Below are 17,224 nucleotides of genomic sequence, written 5' to 3'. Positions count from 1 at the left end.
TAGGGGGCGATCTCTCTGTGGGGTTTCTCTAATTGTTGAATGTTCGTTAAGTGGCAACATCTGCATGTTTTCCGTCATCCGTCTCCATATTCGTTTGTTTTAATTATCTGTAATGAACATAATTAGACAAACTAATAAAGCAGGATGATTTAGTGTTTATTAATCAGAAACTTGACATTAGAGAGGCAAAGTTAGATAAATATACGACAGAAAACATTCAGATGCAGAAAAGGAGGAGGCGGCGTGCGGAGGGCGCGTTTCTGGACGAGGGAGACGAGCTGCACATCAGGCCGACGTGTCGAAAAGCTTCTCGATCATCTCCTCCACCTCCTCTGGCCGATACTTGTGATACTTCTCAGGGTTCTTAGTGAAGGAGATGTTGGCACACCTGCAGGTGAAACCAAAGGAGTGAAACATTTTCTGCCATAAGGAACTGATTCGGGAATCTTAACACTGTGCCACGGCACACTGTTTGAAGTCCATCATTCAGAAAACAGCTGCAAATCTTTCATGAGTTGTTGTTGCAATGTCAGGGAAATCACAGAAACCTAGAAGTTCCATATCAGAATCTCTGTAGGCCATAATCCTCGTCATTTCAGGAGAAAACTAAATGCAGTTCTTTAGCACAAACAACTAAAACCAACAGTCTGAAGGTCCTGCAATGGCCCAGTCAAAGTGTAGACCTTTCTACCTGACTGAAATATTACGGTGGGGTCTGAAAAGATTTAGTCTGGCTGCTGTGCGATGTTGTAAAGGAGAGTGGGGGCGGGGTAAAAAAAACCCTCCCTGATAAAGTCAAATAAAATATGGCTAATGAGAGATAGCGGGGCTAAAGCTGGCTCTACAAAGAGATGACTAACAGGGTCTAGTGTTTTCCTATACTCAGCTCTTCCCTTTTGGAACATGACAATTTAGTTCCTTTTAGTTTTCTGAATTCAAACAGATCACGTTCCCCATATAAAGATTACCAGGGGAGATAAAGTGGACGTGTCTCACCTGTGGAGGAAGGCTCTGTAAGCATCTGAGACGATTTTCCTCTGGGACTGTCGGATGTAGTCTCTCTGCTCCTTATCTGGAATGGCCCAGCCTTTCTGGATCTTGCACAGCTCCTCCAAGCCATCATTGAACCCCTGAGAGAGACACACAGGTAACAACTGCAGTTAAAAAAAAAAATCTGCTTTAATATGTGCACACCAAAGGTTTGTATTTCCTTCGTGGCTCACCTTAAATTTGTCTTTAATCACCTGTCGCTCTTTGTCTTTCAGCTAAAAGAGAAAAACAAGTTCAAACGACATTAAGTGACATAAAACTACAAAAATTCACTCCCAAAGTTTTCAGCTTGACTGCAAACTCCTCGTTTTTTTGTGTTTTTTTTTTTTCAACTTGCCACTGTAGCACAAGTATCACATTTGTACTAGGATTTTTGTTTCTGTGAAATTGCTTTTCTCATATATATAGCTATGGAGGTTTCACTATCTCTATCATCAGTTTCCTCTTCCTTCAGGGATGCAGAGGAGTCAAAACTCATCCATTCACCTCATCACTAACGATGATGCTTAGTTGAGCATATTTTTTAACAACCCAACTTTTATACACCGCATGTAAAGTCCAGCTTTAAAACAGCACACTTTGCAGTGTCCTAGCAAGCGGCACAACAGAACCTGGGCGCAATGTGGAGGTGTGTGCGCTCCTCCTCAGCTGCAAGCTTTTGTCAGGCAGAAAACATAGCTGATTCCCATTTCTGTTGGTGTGGTGCCTGAATGCATAGTAGGACTTGTTGATTTAGAGAACAGAGATTACTGATTGCAGCAGTGGTACCATTGCATGAGGCCAGGATGGTAGTCCACCTTTATAATCATCAAACAGCATAAGGAACATATCAATGCTATCAGGGTTGGTGTGAGTTTTGGTAATTAGATTTTCTCATCAGACGCAAACAAAAAAACAAGCAGGATATTTCTGGTTGTTTTAGTTTGACATATTAAACTGAGTTTTAATCAGATAAGCAGACATTTAAGGTTGATTTTTATTCTCGTATCTAAAATAATACAAATCTAAAACCAACAGCAAAGATAAATATTTTTTAAAATGCTTTTTCTTGTATGACCTTGTCCAACCTGATTTGTTTTGTGGTGAGAAGACAACAGATTAATAGCACCTAGAGTCACAATTTAAAATGACTGTCTATGCAGGAATGTAAGAGAAAATTATTTTTGCCTGTGATTACATTTCTTTAAAATTTCAAAACCAAGTTAAGATTTATACTTAGCCACTTTTGACAACTAAAAACTCAATTTAAATTGAGTTTTTTTTTTCAAAGCTAATCAAGTTAAAACTTGTTTTTTTTGTCTTTTATTGAACAAGAAGAACAAAAAGAAAATGAGGATTATGATTGGCACTGTTTGCGACAATGCCGCGGGTTATTTCTGTCCCACCGCATCGACGTGCTGTGTCAGTTGCTGTTGGAAACTGTGTTGAACTTTCAGTACTACAGATCACACAAATGCTTTGAACCGCTTTCTGAGCGACAGATTATGAAGTCCTGACCTTGGCACCTGGTTGGAAAATGGGCATGTTCTTGTCTGTCAGGTGCTCCAAAACCTTCAACCAGCTGCAGCGGAAAGAAACAACTTCAGCAGAAAGTTGAAAATGTATTAAATGTCCTCGGGTTTCCCATGAAACTATAGCTTACCTGCGCTGATAAATATCGATCTGCTGCTTGATCAGCTCTCTGTAAGAACTTTCCGCCTTCCTCTGAGTGACCGTGACCAGCTGGATCAGCTCGGACCTGCAGCAGTCCAAAATGACATGGACAAATATTCACATCTCGGTGGTGAAGTGATTTGCAAAGTGTCTGACAAATGAGGCGGTGAAAGAAAGACAGGAAAGGCGCTGACTTCTCCAGCGACTTGAGGATGTAGTTGTAGTTGTTGTGCAGGAAAATGGCGCTGAGAGCCGAGTCCTCGTAAACTTTGGATTTACTGAGCAGGTTCAATTGCAGGTTTCCTAAAACTTTACCTGAAGAAAAAACAGAGGATGATTATGAGTCAGCACAAGAGGAGCCATCACACTAAACGGGCGAAAGTGTGTCCTTACAGATATACGAGCTCAGGAGCCGTTTGTTGAAGTCTGAGGTGGAGCCGCTCGCTGAACTCGTCTCTGGAAAAGCAGCGGGAATATTTAACCAACGGCTTTAGAGCTAAACAATCCTACACAAATAAGAAAAGTAAGAGTAAAGACAGAAAACACCAAGCCTACACACACACACGGACAGTCTCCGGCTTACCTCGGGGGTCTAAAGGGATATTGTAAGTGTCCCCCAGAACTACAAAGGCCGAGGCAAGGCAAAAAGAGAAGAGACAGAAAAAAGAGGCAGGAGCAACGAGGTTAGAAGAGATTTGTTAGAGCAGAAAAAGCAAACAGCCGTCAGCCAGGCAGCGAGGGTTTAAAGAGGAACATTTCCACCGTTTTATCAAGAGATTTATGAGGCAGCCGCACAGAGTAGCACAAAAAACAAGCAGAAACTGGGAAACCGGCCTATTAACCAGACTGTTGAACTGGCTTCACATGTAGTCGCAGAACAGGTGCTTGGAGAGTGATGTCACCCGCATGGTTTCTGTTTGGTTAAGAACTCTTAATCTTTGTGAGTTTAGCTCCGATACCCACTGAAAAGGTCGGATGTATTAAGCTAATATGTTGAATGTGTGTGATGAGTTAAAACATCCCTGTCAAAGAGGACAGACCTCTCTAATTTATGTTTAGTCAGATGCTACACCTGCTATACTTAGCTGAGGAACTCCAGAAAAGCAGGCGTTATTCACTGACGAACAACAAAGCTAAAAAAGTTTTTACAAATAACTCAACGTTGGTATTCTAACTTAATTTTGAAAGGGTGTAAAAATATATTTATTTTTAATACCCTTAAAAAAGCGTTGTATAAAATGTATTCTATTGTTAAAATTTTAAAAAGTTGGATAATGTATAAAATATTTTATTTAGTGTAAAGTGCTTTGAGAGGTCGATATGACCAGGAAGTCATGTGTGAAATCTAATGTGAGACACAGTTAAAAATAAGAAATTAAATAAAAGCAACAAAAAAAATACATAAATCTATAAAAACATATTTTCAAGGAAATTTTGTGAAGGAAACAAAAATAAAATGAAGATTAACAGAAATGTTTTTAAAATAAATTTAAATTAAATACAAATTAAACTAATCGCTTGCTCTAAAGTTCTACATAAGGAAGTTACATGTTGGAATTTAAAGAAAGCTTAAAGATTTAAGAACTTCAAATTAAGGGTAATATAAATAAAAATGTAAACAATTCTAATATTTCATTTAAAATAAACAAGACTGGAAGAAGTATTGCAGACAGATGCAACTATAACTCCTTTTTAATCTTACTGGCTACATTTACAGGCTGTCGTTCAGAGTGATTTACTAAAAACAGACTCATAGGTAACACACATCAGTATCCAAACGCTGTCCGGCAGAGGGGTCAGTTGTTTCAGCAAAGCAGAAAGATGAAAGACAGTTAGTTGTCTGTGTCGTCATAGTGACGGTACCTTGGGAGGCCAACATGGCTCCGGCCGTCTCATGAAAGTCGAGCAGCTGCTGCAGAAACAGGATGGCCTGCAGAGGAGAAGAAGAGCGCCAGCACAGCTTTATGAATCACTGATGAAATGTTCGTCAGAAAACCAGCATCCGCAGTCACATCGTTACGGAAGATTACCGTCATTTCAGGACAATAAGTCGCTAATAGTTTCCACGCGCTTTGATGACTGCCGCTGAAACAATGATGCTGCTAATGTAAGGATGTTGACAGGCTAACGAGCTACGTGCCCAGGACGAATTTGCCTCGAAACAAAAGTACGAGTGAGGATGACAATGAAAGAGAGAGCAAGGAAATGTGTGGCAAAGTAATTTTTAAGTTGCTTAATTGCAACGCTGAAAAGGCTTCACTGGTCTTAGACAGACATGCAACATTTCGATCTGTACTGGAAGAAAAAAGTCACTACTCACATTGCTGGTCAGTTCGTGAACTGTTCCATCTTTGGGCATGTTGTACTCTTTATCAGGATCATTCTGTTGTTAGGAAACAAGAAAGGAGAGCGAGTAAAGATTGGTAGATCAATCAATCAGGGGTTCCTGATTAAATACAAATAATTTGATCGTCGTGCCTTAATGCTGTCAGCGAACTCTTCCAGAGCTTTGGCTCCGATTGTCTCCATGGAGGTGATGAGAGTGGGCAGCTTGTTCTTGGTGCTTGCAGCCGTACCCTGCAAACACCGGGGCGTACGATTAATCGAACTCAAGAAACGCGTTATTTTCCTCCAGCGTCGGAACAACGGGGCTAAAACGGCTCCAACCTGCAGCGTTGAGTCAAACTCGGACTTGTTCATCTTCAGGTGTCTGAGGATGGGGAAAATGGTGAGGACGGCTGAGTAGTCGTGGCGCATGATGGCCCGGCGGGCCGCAGACACAATGTTGTCTCCCTCCAGCATGAGGTTGTCCAACGCCTCCTGTGGACAGATGAGAGAAACACCGGAGGGATGTTACCGACTCCCATCAACAGTAAACGGTATCGCAATCCAATGCAGTGGAAACCCACCTTTTCACAGTTCAGTATTTGCGAATTCATAAATTCACAGATGTTTTCTGTGGAATGTACCTAGAATTATTTATGCAAAACTTGCCTATGAGCGATTTTTTTCACGTAGAAAGAAATATCTGAAAAGAAAATGCAGCTTGGAAAGCTGAAATACAGAGGCTCAATGCTATTTGACACGCTACTGCCATTTGCAGAGCAGCCAATCCAGCAGTGCCATTCGTTTTCCTGTGCACTGATTGGCTGACCCCCAAGAGTAGTAGCGCAAAGACGGTTTCCTCTGTGTGTCTTAATGCAAACTGAGGCATATTTTATGTTTGAATTATTAAATCAGGCAGCTGTCAGTGTTTTCAGAGGGGGTCTCAAGTATTCACAGATTTCAGCTATTCGCGGTGGTTGTGGTCCTTAAACATAGAGAATACAACTGTAAATGAATTATTGATAAAATAGGTATTTATATGTCATAATGTAAATGCAATTGTAGTAAGCATATTAACTAAAACTATTCAATGCAAAATGGTAAAAATACACTAATTAACAATTATGTAATTTTTTTTCCACATTTCTGCAGTCACTACCAAGTTTTTCTGCTTCTTAAGTTTTATTTCAGTGCTTTGATTTAACTGGGAACAAAGCTTTGCCGCTCCTAAGAAACCAAACCTGCATTAAAAAAGATCAAATCTCAGCGTCTCTGACCTGAATCAGGGAGTCGAAAGTCTTCTTCTGGTGATGCTCAGGGATGATTTCTGTCAGAAGGGCATACTCGCTCTGCGCCAGCTTAACGAAGGCACTGATACAGTGGATGTACGAGTCGATCTCGATGTCCAGGACATCGTCTTTCCCTAAGAGGCAAAAAACAACAGCTCTAGTAAAACGTCTGGTCTACAATACTGAGCATTTTAAGCTGCCCCTTTTTTACTTTTTTTACTGTATGTTTTTCTCCCATACATTAAAAATCCTGATTTCTGCAGGTCTTTGATAAATTATTGGACTTTGGCTGCTTTTCATTAATTTTAAGTCTGTGACATTTCAACATTTTTAGAAAAAATTTATTTTGTTATAGTAGCAGCTATCAGTCATATATATATATATATATATATATATATATATATATATATATATATATATATATGTAGCCTATTTTAAAGGTTACATTAAAAATAGAAAAACCAGTTGAATGCAATCATAAGGTGACGTAAGCTGTTAAAATTGAGGTATGAGAATCCAGGCTTTGTGTGTGTGTGTGTGTGTATATATATATATATATATATATATATATATATATATATATATATATATATATATATTTTTTTTTTTTTTTTTTTTTTTTTTTTTTAGCTGGGTGATTTTTACTCCAGTAAGGTTATTAACAAAGAGCCATAAAAAATAAAAATAAAAAAAACTCCCGAAAACTTTAAAATGCCCTCAGAAAAAATGTATCAGTTCTAATGAGATAAACATGATGATGTTTATGATAGCAAAAAAAAAATGTTCAGTGTAATTATTATGAACACTCATTTTGGTAGTAGTTTTATTACCATGCAAAATAAGCATAGTCTTACATAAGATTTAGTACTTTAATCCATTTTTTTTTTTTTTTTTTTTACAATTTGGTAATTGTTATATTACTTTTATTTTGGATTTGCACACAATTTATGCTATCATTATAAATATTATTATAACAAAAGCCATTAAATGATGACCTGAATTTGTCTGAACTGTATTATAATAAGTTAGTCATAAGTATGTCATTAAAACTGAATTTGGCAATATAAAGTGGACTAATTTGAACCTGACTTGATTCTATATAATTAGATAGGTAAGTATAATTATTGTGGCTGCACTGTAGCACATGATGAAACATTTGTCTTTTAAACAAACTTTGAAATATTTGTAGATTTTTTTCTACTTCTGTTTTTGCCATCAGACAATAATATACCCTGTAATACCAGCTGATACACTAAAAAGAAAAGTTGGAGGATTATCGCTCCACAATGGAGCATGTCTGCCTTTTTGGAAGAAAAATATAAAGACACGAGGGATTGATCAGGATTTACACAAATACGTGAAGCAGTCTGTGTCGAGCTATGGCGACAATAAGTGTTGCGTCTGCAGGCCAACACAATGCTCCGTATTCAAAACAAAACAATGATATTTAATCCGAGGTCCACCCGTTTCTCTTTCTCTTCCCGGTTTTTTCTCACAACTCACCTGCGGCGGCCCCGTGCTTCTCGTTCAGGGCGTCAGAGTGGAGTTTGACCCGCAGGTCATTATCGTAACCTGGTGGGTGGGGACGGGACAGCAGGAAGACTGGTCAAAAACCACCTGGGCTCTGACCAGACTGAGGGGGGAAAGGGGGGGAGACAAACCTGACCCTGGATCAGCTGTTCCGACCACCACCAAGCACCAGAACAGGGACCAGAAAAGAAGCAGGGGAGACCCACTGAAGACCAAGGGGGGTGGGGGGAAGGGCAAGGGGGGGCGCCCACAGGTTCATGTTGTCTAAATCAATGAGCGTGTTAAGCTACAAGACAGAAACAGGCTTCGAGTTTCACAACAGCTTTAGATTGGTCTCACCTTTTAAAACCCACATCCTGACACACGTTTCCACTGCAGGTTATCGCTACTCTGGAAAAACCGCACAGTCTCACCTTGGATTATTTTAATCAATGCGCAATAATATTAAAAATAATGTATACCTCTTTTACAACAATGTTCTAATATTTTAATGTAATTTTTAAAAAAAATCTTCTGATAGCTGTATTACATTGAAATCTAAGGTATAATAAGGGTGAATGAAAACCACGTAATGTTTCTAATGTAAATAAAAAGCAGTACAAAAATGTTGGTATTGATAATAAAACACCAGTTATGAAGTTAATTGTTTCTGTAAATTAGTGGAATTATGTTAAAAAGTAAAAATAAATAAATAAATGAAAAATAGACTGAAAGTTTAATTAAAGATGGGGCCACATGTAGAAAAGACGAACATCTGTCTAAATTGGGAAAAGGTGAACTTCTATAAATATAAGAATGAAATAGTTTTGGGGGTATTGACCTGTACTGTTGTGGCCTCTTAAACTTAAAACCTCATACCGCCATCACTGGTTCAAGAACTGCAAATAATTTATAATCAGGCAGTGTGAAGTTACAGTAAGGCTTTCGCTGGCAGCTGCTCCAGCCTCAACAAAAAGGATTAGTCTATCCGTTTCCAGCCCAAAGGTGCTCTGACAGGAGGGGCTTCGGTGATCAATCTAGGCCTCCAGCCACAAAAAGTCATTAATTATTCATATCAGGAGGAAATGGTGACTGCAGGACAAAGGAGTTACTGTTAATAGATTTTTTTTTTCTTTAAAGAGTCAAGTTATAGAGTCTGACAGATTTCAGCTTGCATTTTAGATAGTCTAGCCACCACTCAAAAACGACCAAGCAGAAAAAGAAAATACAATAAATGGTAGCATTAAATCGTTTATGGTGAAAAAGTAAACTATTTATAATTAAATACACTGCATTAATTTTCCTGCAAGTGTCTCACAGCATGTTTGCTTCTCCAGTACTAGGTTTAAAGTGGCAGAAGTCTCATATGACTGCTACCGGCAGCCTGATTAGGAAAGAGAGGAATTCAGGGGAAAAAAATATGCGATGGAGCAAATGAAAAGTGCAGCAATGTATGACTGCATTCTTAATAAAAGAGAATATTAAAATCTGCAGCAATCCAGGAACATTCAAACAGATTGTGAAGGTCATGGAGACCAACAAGATGTTCATTCATTAAAATTTCCTGAAAACATTTTGACATTCAATCTGTGCTTCAGCTGGCAGGCTTCTCGACACTGGAAACGTGTTTCTGGGTGGAACCTGATTATTCTCCAATCAAACATGGCCAATTAAGACCTTCAGCGCCATTGTGACGGGCCTGTTTTTTTTTTTTTTTCTGCATCTGAAACAGCTGCAGGAGGAAAACAGAGCGAAGAGAAGACCGAGGTGCTTTACCTTCCAAAGGAGTGAGGTTAGAACCCCCCTTTTTCCCATCCAGCCCATGCTGTGAGTACTGTTTCAGAAGGTTCTGGGCCTTGCGAATGGTCCCTGGTCCCATAGACAGACAGAAAGAGTCCAGAGGAGCGGGGCGGGGGGGGGAGGCAGCGAGGTCCAGACAGCCAAGAAACACGAGAAGGGAGGAGAAGAAAAGATAGGAGAGCTAGGAAGTGAGTGTTGAAAAAGCAGACGGCACATCCCTCCACCACAAGACAGCCAGCAGAGGCATCTATGGGGGGGTGGGAGCAGCCCACCACCACAGCTACACAACAGGACAACCAGGTGAAAGACAAACTAAAGCACTGACAGGACAGCTGTGCTGAAACACACAGCGCCAGGGTCATGGAAGAGAATACACAGGTTAGGTACACAGCCTTCACAATTAATACAGTCAGCATCATTATTATTACTGATAAAAAAAAATAAATAAATAAACAAAAAAAGTCTAAAGACACACAGATGAAACATGTTCAACAGCTTTTAGAGTTAAACGTGACGTGTTGGCTTGGGTTAGTGAGCGTGTGGCACATTTTACAAAACAAACCGTACAAAGCTGGGATGGTTAGAACATCAGCAGAATCACACATGCAGCGAACGCAGAGACGCGGCCGCGGCGCTGCAGCCACGTCCAACGACATGCCGACTTCAACCTCAGCTCAGTTCTACGTCACCGGCGACAGAACACACACTACGAGTCTCTGCATAGGCTTACAGGGAAAAGCTCTGAACCAATGTTTAAGGTTTTAACGTCGACCGGCCACTGCAGAACCATCAGGGAGGTCAGAAAACAGCAGCACTTTAACAATAAGAAGATGGTGGACGTCAGTAGAATATTTTTTTTTTTTCTTTATTGTTTGGTGGTTCCAGCCAATCAATGTTCATATTCAGAACCAAAAAAAAAAAAAAATCTGAAATAAATACTTGATAATTTCTGTCCAGATTGGAATATAAGACAAAGTGGGGGGAAATGCAGATAAACATGAAAAAGAATAAAAGAATTGCTCAACTAATTAAATTAAATTAATAAATTAAATTAGAAATTAATTAATTTATTAATTTAATTAGAAATAAGATAATCGAGAAAAGACTTAAAGGGGCAGTATTATGTATTTTCATGGCACATAGTGTCATTTTAAAAGCATAATAAAATAACCTTCAGTCGCTATATACATCAAATATATCAAAAGAAATTCTTTGAAATTGGGTCTCTGTCTCTTTAAAATCTCCTGATCTTTCCAAAACTCCGCCTTCAGGACGTCAACGCAGCATCACTTTTAGCGACCTTCTTACAAGCATTGACAGAGAACTGAGCAGAGTCAATCTTTTGATGCCTCCCCTATAAATGTGCTGCTCTAATGTTTAAAACGCTCATGTAAGTCAGCCAAGAAAAGAGCCAATAGTGGACATATTTTTTTTACACCAATGTTAAATAACGTAAAATAGATTTCATCGCCACAGACACTCAGTTACGAAGGCTGCTGCGGATGAGATTTCAACCGAGTCTTCTTCCCATTACTTGTGATTCATTTATGGGTTTTACATTCAAAAGATAAGCAAAATTACTCCAAAGCTGTAATGAACCGAGAATTCTAGCTGCAAAAGTATCTTGCCGATGGTCTGCAACTCATTACTTCCACCTCTAGGCAGTTTTGCAAACAGCAGCGCACTGCATTGATATTTTTGAATACTCAGAAATCAAAGCTCATCTCTGCCTCATTACAGAAACATGTTGAACAGTGAAAGCAGAGAAAACTTAATCTAACAAAAGTTTAAACAGGCAAAAGAAAGGTTACCAATTCATACGTGCAACTGAATTTGTCCTTGTTCTGAAATGGTTAATAAATGTTTTATTTAGTTTTCATGTCTTTTTGTTCTCCTGGCATTAATTAGAAGGACAAACTGCTTATCAGTCACGCTGCACAGTGAATGAATCCCCTACAAAGCCTGGTTTTTCCAATTATCTGCACACATTGTGTGACAAATCAGTTAAGCCGTTTGTCGGCGGCAAGCTGCTCTAGTCACAAACCACCACATCACTGAGTCTACGCAGCCTTCAGTTTCAGGGCATCAGCAGAGATCTTTTAGCAAATGTTCCGCTTTCTTTTCTCCAAAAGTGTTTTCTGTCTGAACACAGAACACCAAGGATCTGACGAAGGCGAACGAACCGAGACGGGGGTTTATGAGGTCGTCTGTGCGGAACAGCAACAATCCGCAGCACGGCGCTTATTATTTTTAATCAGTTCCACCTTCAGAGCGGCTGACTCACGGCATCGCTGCCGCTTCATGCTGACCCTCGCCGTGAAACTGAAGGCCGACGCGCTGAAGCTAACCGACCACGTCTGATCAAACACCGAACCTCGAAACATAAACCCTAGCAGAGTCTTTCCTTCCGCTCCGACACGTGGCACCAAACGGACACAAGCAAGCGCGACACACACACACACAGAAGCATTGTGTTTACCTGGGATGTAGACTGTCATCACAACCCAGGGATTATGGAGGAGGAAAGGATGAAGGATGGTTAGAGCATTTAAAGAAAAAAATAAAAAAATCACACCATGTGGTGAGAAATGATTTAAAAGAGATGGAGACGTGGCTGGATGGTGACCAACAAAGACTGAATGCAAACGTCATTATTCACAGATTCGGACGTGTTTTGTTACATTAATCTGTAAGGCAGAAGCTGCGGTTGCCGAATGGAGAGGAACGTTAACAGATTATGTTTGGAAGCAGGTCCGTCTGCTGCTGACCTGGTCTCTTGGGAGCCTTTTTGGTGGGCGTGTCCTTGCGTTTGGTTTGGACTGCCGGTGAGTACAGGACACCAGAGGAGGCGCTGTTCTTGCGGAAATGTTCCTTCAGGCCTTTGATGGAGCGATCCAGCTGGCTGGACCGGATCTGGAAATAGACGTTCATGAAATCTGCAGAAAAAGAACATTTTTAAGATTACATCATGACTTAAAAAAAATAAATAAATCTCCCACTTTACTAACATTTAGGAAATGAAGAAATTAAGCAAACAACTCTAATTGGTTCATCTCCTGCAGCACATTTCTTCTTATATGGGTCATGTTTGTGTCAAAGCTTACACAAGTGTGTTTGGGTGTGTTATGTAATCAGTAAATCAGGCTGTTAGGTTTTCATTTTTTAGACGATTCCTAGATTAAAGATTGTTTTTTTGTTGTTGTTGTTGTTGTTTTAACCACATAACAATTACAAGTGATCAGGAACAAATCAAATTAAACATGTATCAAATTTTTGGACAAAGATAAGTCTTTAAAAACTCAATTTTTAATAGTGTTTTGTGTCAGATGGTGAAAATGCCCATGCTTACCATATATGGAAAATGATACAGCAGAATAAAACAGACGTTTGTATAAATAGAGATATCAACATCCACAAGAAAAAAATTTCTTCCCCACTTTGACTGTTTTTGATGAAACATGACAAATCCTTGTGCTACCAAGATTTGTGTGAAGATGAAACAGCAGCTTGAATATAAACCAACTGATGGGTATCTGTCACGTCTCCTGCGCCTGAAGCAACACTCCACCACTCCCAGTGTCTACTCCAGATTCAGCTCACAGAGCAGCTACAAATCCATGTAAACAAATATGCTACAAGGATACCTGCAAATATAAATAATCTGTGATGTCATCCTCAATTGGAAACATTACGTAGGGATGGACAGAGAGATTAGGATTAAAAGTTTGTGCTCCAACCTGTCTAGCATTATCCATTAATGGTCTTATTAAAAAAGAAAAAAAAAGACAAAACTGAAGGACGATAAATGCTCTCACATCCAGTTCTTGTTAAATTTGTAGTCATAAAAGACAGAGTGATCAAATGATCGATTATAAATGGTCTCTAACCATAAAGGTACCATATAAAATTAAACTATTTCCTAAAGACCTAGAAATCACTTATTCTATCTCACATAACGACCACAATTACTATAAATGACAAAGCGCACCAACTGCCAGAAGGCAGGCTTATCGTTTGGCTGCTCAGTCAGCTCAATCCTTCCAGTTTTGTGGCTCATAAAACTCCTCATGCGTACAGGCAAAAGCATTCACATCCTCTTAATCGCTCCTGGCCTGTCTCCGAAATAAATTTGTGAAGTATCCAGACGGGCTCTGCTAACTGCTCGACTTTTCAGCAGAGAATCATTGTGCAGCCTCGGATACAGCCGAGCTCTCTTGTTAATGCTACGCTGCCCCCTGATGGCAACTTTAGGTGGGCTACTTCCGTTTTCCCCTGCAACATATTTGTTCATTTATCTTCAGCTACTTGGCTGTTTAACTGGCTTCGAAATCTTATTTTTAGAAGAAGTTCACAGTGATGAGGTAACTCCTGCTGAGAATACGTACGACAGCAAGGCTTGTTGGATAAAGTCTTCTAACTAAATTGAATTAAACCCTTAACCTTTAATAACTTTACCTTCCAATCATGTGGACTGTAATAAATCTGTTGGAGCACAAAACAGGAACACATTTTTGTATGTTGTGACACATATTTTGATGGATGTTGTAATGAAACACAGAAGCTAAATATAGTTTGATCCCGACCCGCCTCCCTGCTGATCATCAGTCAAGAAAATGAAACTTCTCTGCATCTCTTGAACAAGAAGCACATTAGAAAGGCCCAAATTGGCTCTAATTTATTTGCATTACAGCTCCACATTCAATGAGAGATGTTTATTCAGAGGATCTCATACAACACATTTATATTCAAGGAAAGAAAACACTATGTGATCTTAGCCGTATTATGTTAGAATGAGAGAACAGCTGAATGAATCTTCTAAAGGATTAAATCTAATTTAAGAAGAAGTTGGGAGAACCGGGGTGGAAGTGATATAAAAAGAGCAGACAAACTAAGACAAACCGCCGTACCCTGGTTGCGTCCGTATTCCACCAGCCAGCCGGAAATACAGATGATGTCCTGCAATACGGCTTCGGGCAGGTGTTCCAGGACCACCTCCTCCTGCAGCTCTATGTCTTCGTCCACACTGATGGCGTCCAAGATCAGAATGGGGGGAACGGGTTTACTGTAGCGGGTCAAGAGGCTCCGGAACTCCGCCTCCAGCAACTCTTTCCCTTTCTCAAAGCGAGCTTTCTGAAGAGAAAAAAAAAACTGACTAATCAGGGTGTTTTAAATGGAAATAGACACAGAGGTCAAAGGAATTCTTTACATTTTTTTCAATTACCTTTCTAAACTAAATTTTACAGTTTATAGTGAATTTTGATAAGATTTCAAAGAAATATAACATTTTCCCCAAGCTGAAAAAACAGATGGATGAACAAATTCGAATATCTACCATTTTGGTAAAAAGGATAAAACAAATCTTCCCAGATTTTTGAAGACTGTGTGGGATTTGTGTGATGGGTATGATTCAGACTGTTGAACTGAAGAGAAAAAAAAAAAAAAAAAAAAAGGAAAAATGACATAATCACAGATTTCAGAAGATAGTTACCACTGTGTTAAGTTCCGGGCTGTCGGGGTTGTTGTCCTGAAAGTATTCTACAGCTTTCTGGATCCTTGCAATGCAGGCGAGGTATTCATCCAGTCTGCCTGAAGGTCTTGAGAAAAAGCAAGTACATGATATCCCACTAACTGCTTCCGGCAGAATTTAAAAGGTGGAGCTAATTCCTTACCCCTCTCTGATTATCCTGTCGGTGTCTTTGGCCACGTGGTAGTAGCTGATGACATGGTCCAAGCAGGACAGAGTTTTGTCCACATTCTCCTGCAGCCTCTGCAGGTTCTCAGTCTGCTTGTGGACGGGGATGATGGAGTTCTCCAGCTGCATCAGCCGACTCTCAAACGAAGACAGGATGGAAACCTTACAAAACGAGAACAACAGAACAGGTCAAAAAAAACCAGATGAGAGGTTCAACTGAAGTTTATGTGTATAAAAAAATGGAGCCAACATACAGCACGCATACAGGAACCTGTGATACAGATGTGTAAAATGGCCATGAAATGTCATATTTTATTGCAATAGCATGATTTCCAACTTTGGACCTCTGAGAAACAATCCATTCACCTTTCTTCTTAATTTAAGAAGAAAGGTGACTTTCTGGTTTACCTCCGGTTCAGGATTGGCTATACACATGGCATGAGATAGTTGTTGCCCATATTCTGGGTGTGTGACCATATCGTACCAATATTGTACTTTTTCTATATTCTGTGCATTTATTAGCCCCTGCTGACTTGTTCAACAGTTTGGTTTGCTTCAGTTGTTTTTAAAGTGCTCTATAAATGAACTTTAACTTGACTTCACTTGTAAATCTCTCTTAAGGCTGCTTGTCAACCGTTTTCTTTTGCCGGTTTGTCTTCAACACAACTTTTCATTAATATGTGTGGATAGCCCTCTCTGTAAATATGTTTTATTTTTCTTTCTTTTTTTAAATGTCGCTGTATGTTTTAGTATCTAAAAATAAAATTACAATAGACCAAACTCAGAGACTGAAAATAAAATAATAATCCTTACAATATAGCAAAAGCAAGATCAGGTTGTTATTGTTAATAATATTAGTAGTAGTAGTTAGTAGAAGTGGCAGTCTGTTATGTTTTGGACAGCAGTAAACAGATCTTCTCACCATGCCTTTGGTCAGCTGATCGCTCTTCTCCAGGTTCTCCCGGATGAATGACAGCGTCTCCTGTTCCTATAAAATTCCCACAGTAAATAATCCCGTCGTCACACATTATCGGACACCACAACATTATAGTTTACAGTCTGTATGCATTTAAACATCCTGTTTGTTAGCTAAACCGTGAATTTAGCATAGATCTCCTCTTCCTGTCCAGCCAAACTGACCTGCTTCAGTTTCTCCTCGATCTCTCGCTTCCTGGCGGACGCATCCTCGGTAGGAATCATCCTGGATGTAATTCCCATCAAAGGACGGTCTCCAGAGGAAGAAGAACAAATTCTCTGGACTGTTTAAATCATAAAAACAATAAACCAAAGCTGCTGTTTCTAGGAGCTAAAGGAAGCTACTATAAGCTAGGTTGGTTAGCCGTTATAGAAAGGTAGCTTCCGCCGAAGTTTCAGAATAAAATAATAAATTAACTTGAAGCATTTTGCGTACGTTTCTGGGGACATTAAGCACATTAACTAAAAAAGAAAAAAAAAAAGTTATCAATTTTGAATTGAACATGTTTTCTATTTCTTACTGCCATGACTGATCAAAAGAGACATGTAGATCACAGTAGCGCTATTGGAAATTTGGCCTTAGACGCTTTCTAAGACTGCAGTAAAGCTAGCCGCCTTTTCGAAATGTTCACATGCGCGACAACACAAGACATTTTATCCCCCTAAGCCTAAGTTGCCGTGCTTATTGCTGAAAAACTTTCAGCAGTATTATTTATTTAGTAGCACAGCCGCTTAGGGGAAAAAATAATGTCCCTGATGTGACATTCTTTACAAATTTTAAGAATTTGTTAGTTTCCTGCAACTATGATGATTCGAGCTTTTATTTTGAATATTGAATTTACTGACCTGATGTGTTGTCTTTTCCGTACCCCAAATTTCCCTTTTAGAATAAATTTTATATTATTATATATATATATATATATATATATAT

General features: G+C 39.3%; 1 protein-coding gene across 7 annotated transcripts; it reads right to left on the bottom strand.

Annotated features, from left to right (window-relative positions):
- Window positions 1–139: 139 nt before the first annotated feature.
- Window positions 140–16,884, bottom strand: exoc7 (exocyst complex component 7). 7 transcript variants are annotated; one of them, XM_088016322.1, is made up of 21 exons: window positions 16,459–16,884; window positions 16,241–16,306; window positions 15,296–15,480; window positions 15,115–15,220; window positions 14,534–14,756; window positions 12,395–12,562; window positions 12,106–12,117; window positions 9,603–9,695; window positions 7,821–7,889; window positions 6,306–6,451; window positions 5,371–5,523; window positions 5,182–5,280; window positions 5,024–5,086; window positions 4,567–4,633; window positions 3,097–3,159; window positions 2,898–3,018; window positions 2,693–2,788; window positions 2,548–2,611; window positions 1,224–1,265; window positions 997–1,130; window positions 140–388 (listed from the first exon to the last, which is right to left on the bottom strand). In XM_088016322.1, the coding sequence occupies exons 1-21, from the start codon at window positions 16,534–16,536 to the stop codon at window positions 286–288; spliced, it is 2,151 nt and encodes a 716-aa protein (XP_087872448.1). In that variant the 5' UTR covers window positions 16,537–16,884; the 3' UTR covers window positions 140–285. The 7 variants fall into 7 exon arrangements, with proteins under 7 accessions (XP_087872448.1, XP_087872449.1, XP_014864811.1 ...); XM_088016323.1 differs by lacking the exon at window positions 12,106–12,117 and having other exon boundaries at window positions 16,459–16,883; XM_015009325.2 differs by lacking the exon at window positions 7,821–7,889 and having other exon boundaries at window positions 16,459–16,882.
- Window positions 16,885–17,224: the final 340 nt, after the last annotated feature.

The sequence above is a fragment of the Poecilia mexicana genome, unplaced genomic scaffold, assembly GCF_051168715.1.
Source record: "Poecilia mexicana isolate PSO_F unplaced genomic scaffold, ASM5116871v1 scaffold_19, whole genome shotgun sequence".
In the NCBI taxonomy this organism is placed as follows: domain Eukaryota; kingdom Metazoa; phylum Chordata; class Actinopteri; order Cyprinodontiformes; family Poeciliidae; genus Poecilia; species Poecilia mexicana.
The sequence above is the reverse complement of the archived record's forward strand: the minus strand, read 5'-3'. Positions and strand labels throughout refer to the sequence as shown.

Bases quoted from the DNA above. Each gene is read 5' to 3' on its own strand.
- exoc7 (XM_088016322.1), bottom strand. From the start codon at position 16,536: ATGGGAATTACATCCAGGATGATTCCTACCGAGGATGCGTCCGCCAGG. The intron at 15,221-15,295 runs GTAAGGAATTAG...CTTTTTCTCAAG, and splicing joins GACAGGATAATCAGAGAGGG to ACCTTCAGGCAGACTGGATG. The intron at 1,131-1,223 runs GTGAGCCACGAA...TGTCTCTCTCAG, and splicing joins TGATTAAAGACAAATTTAAG to GGGTTCAATGATGGCTTGGA.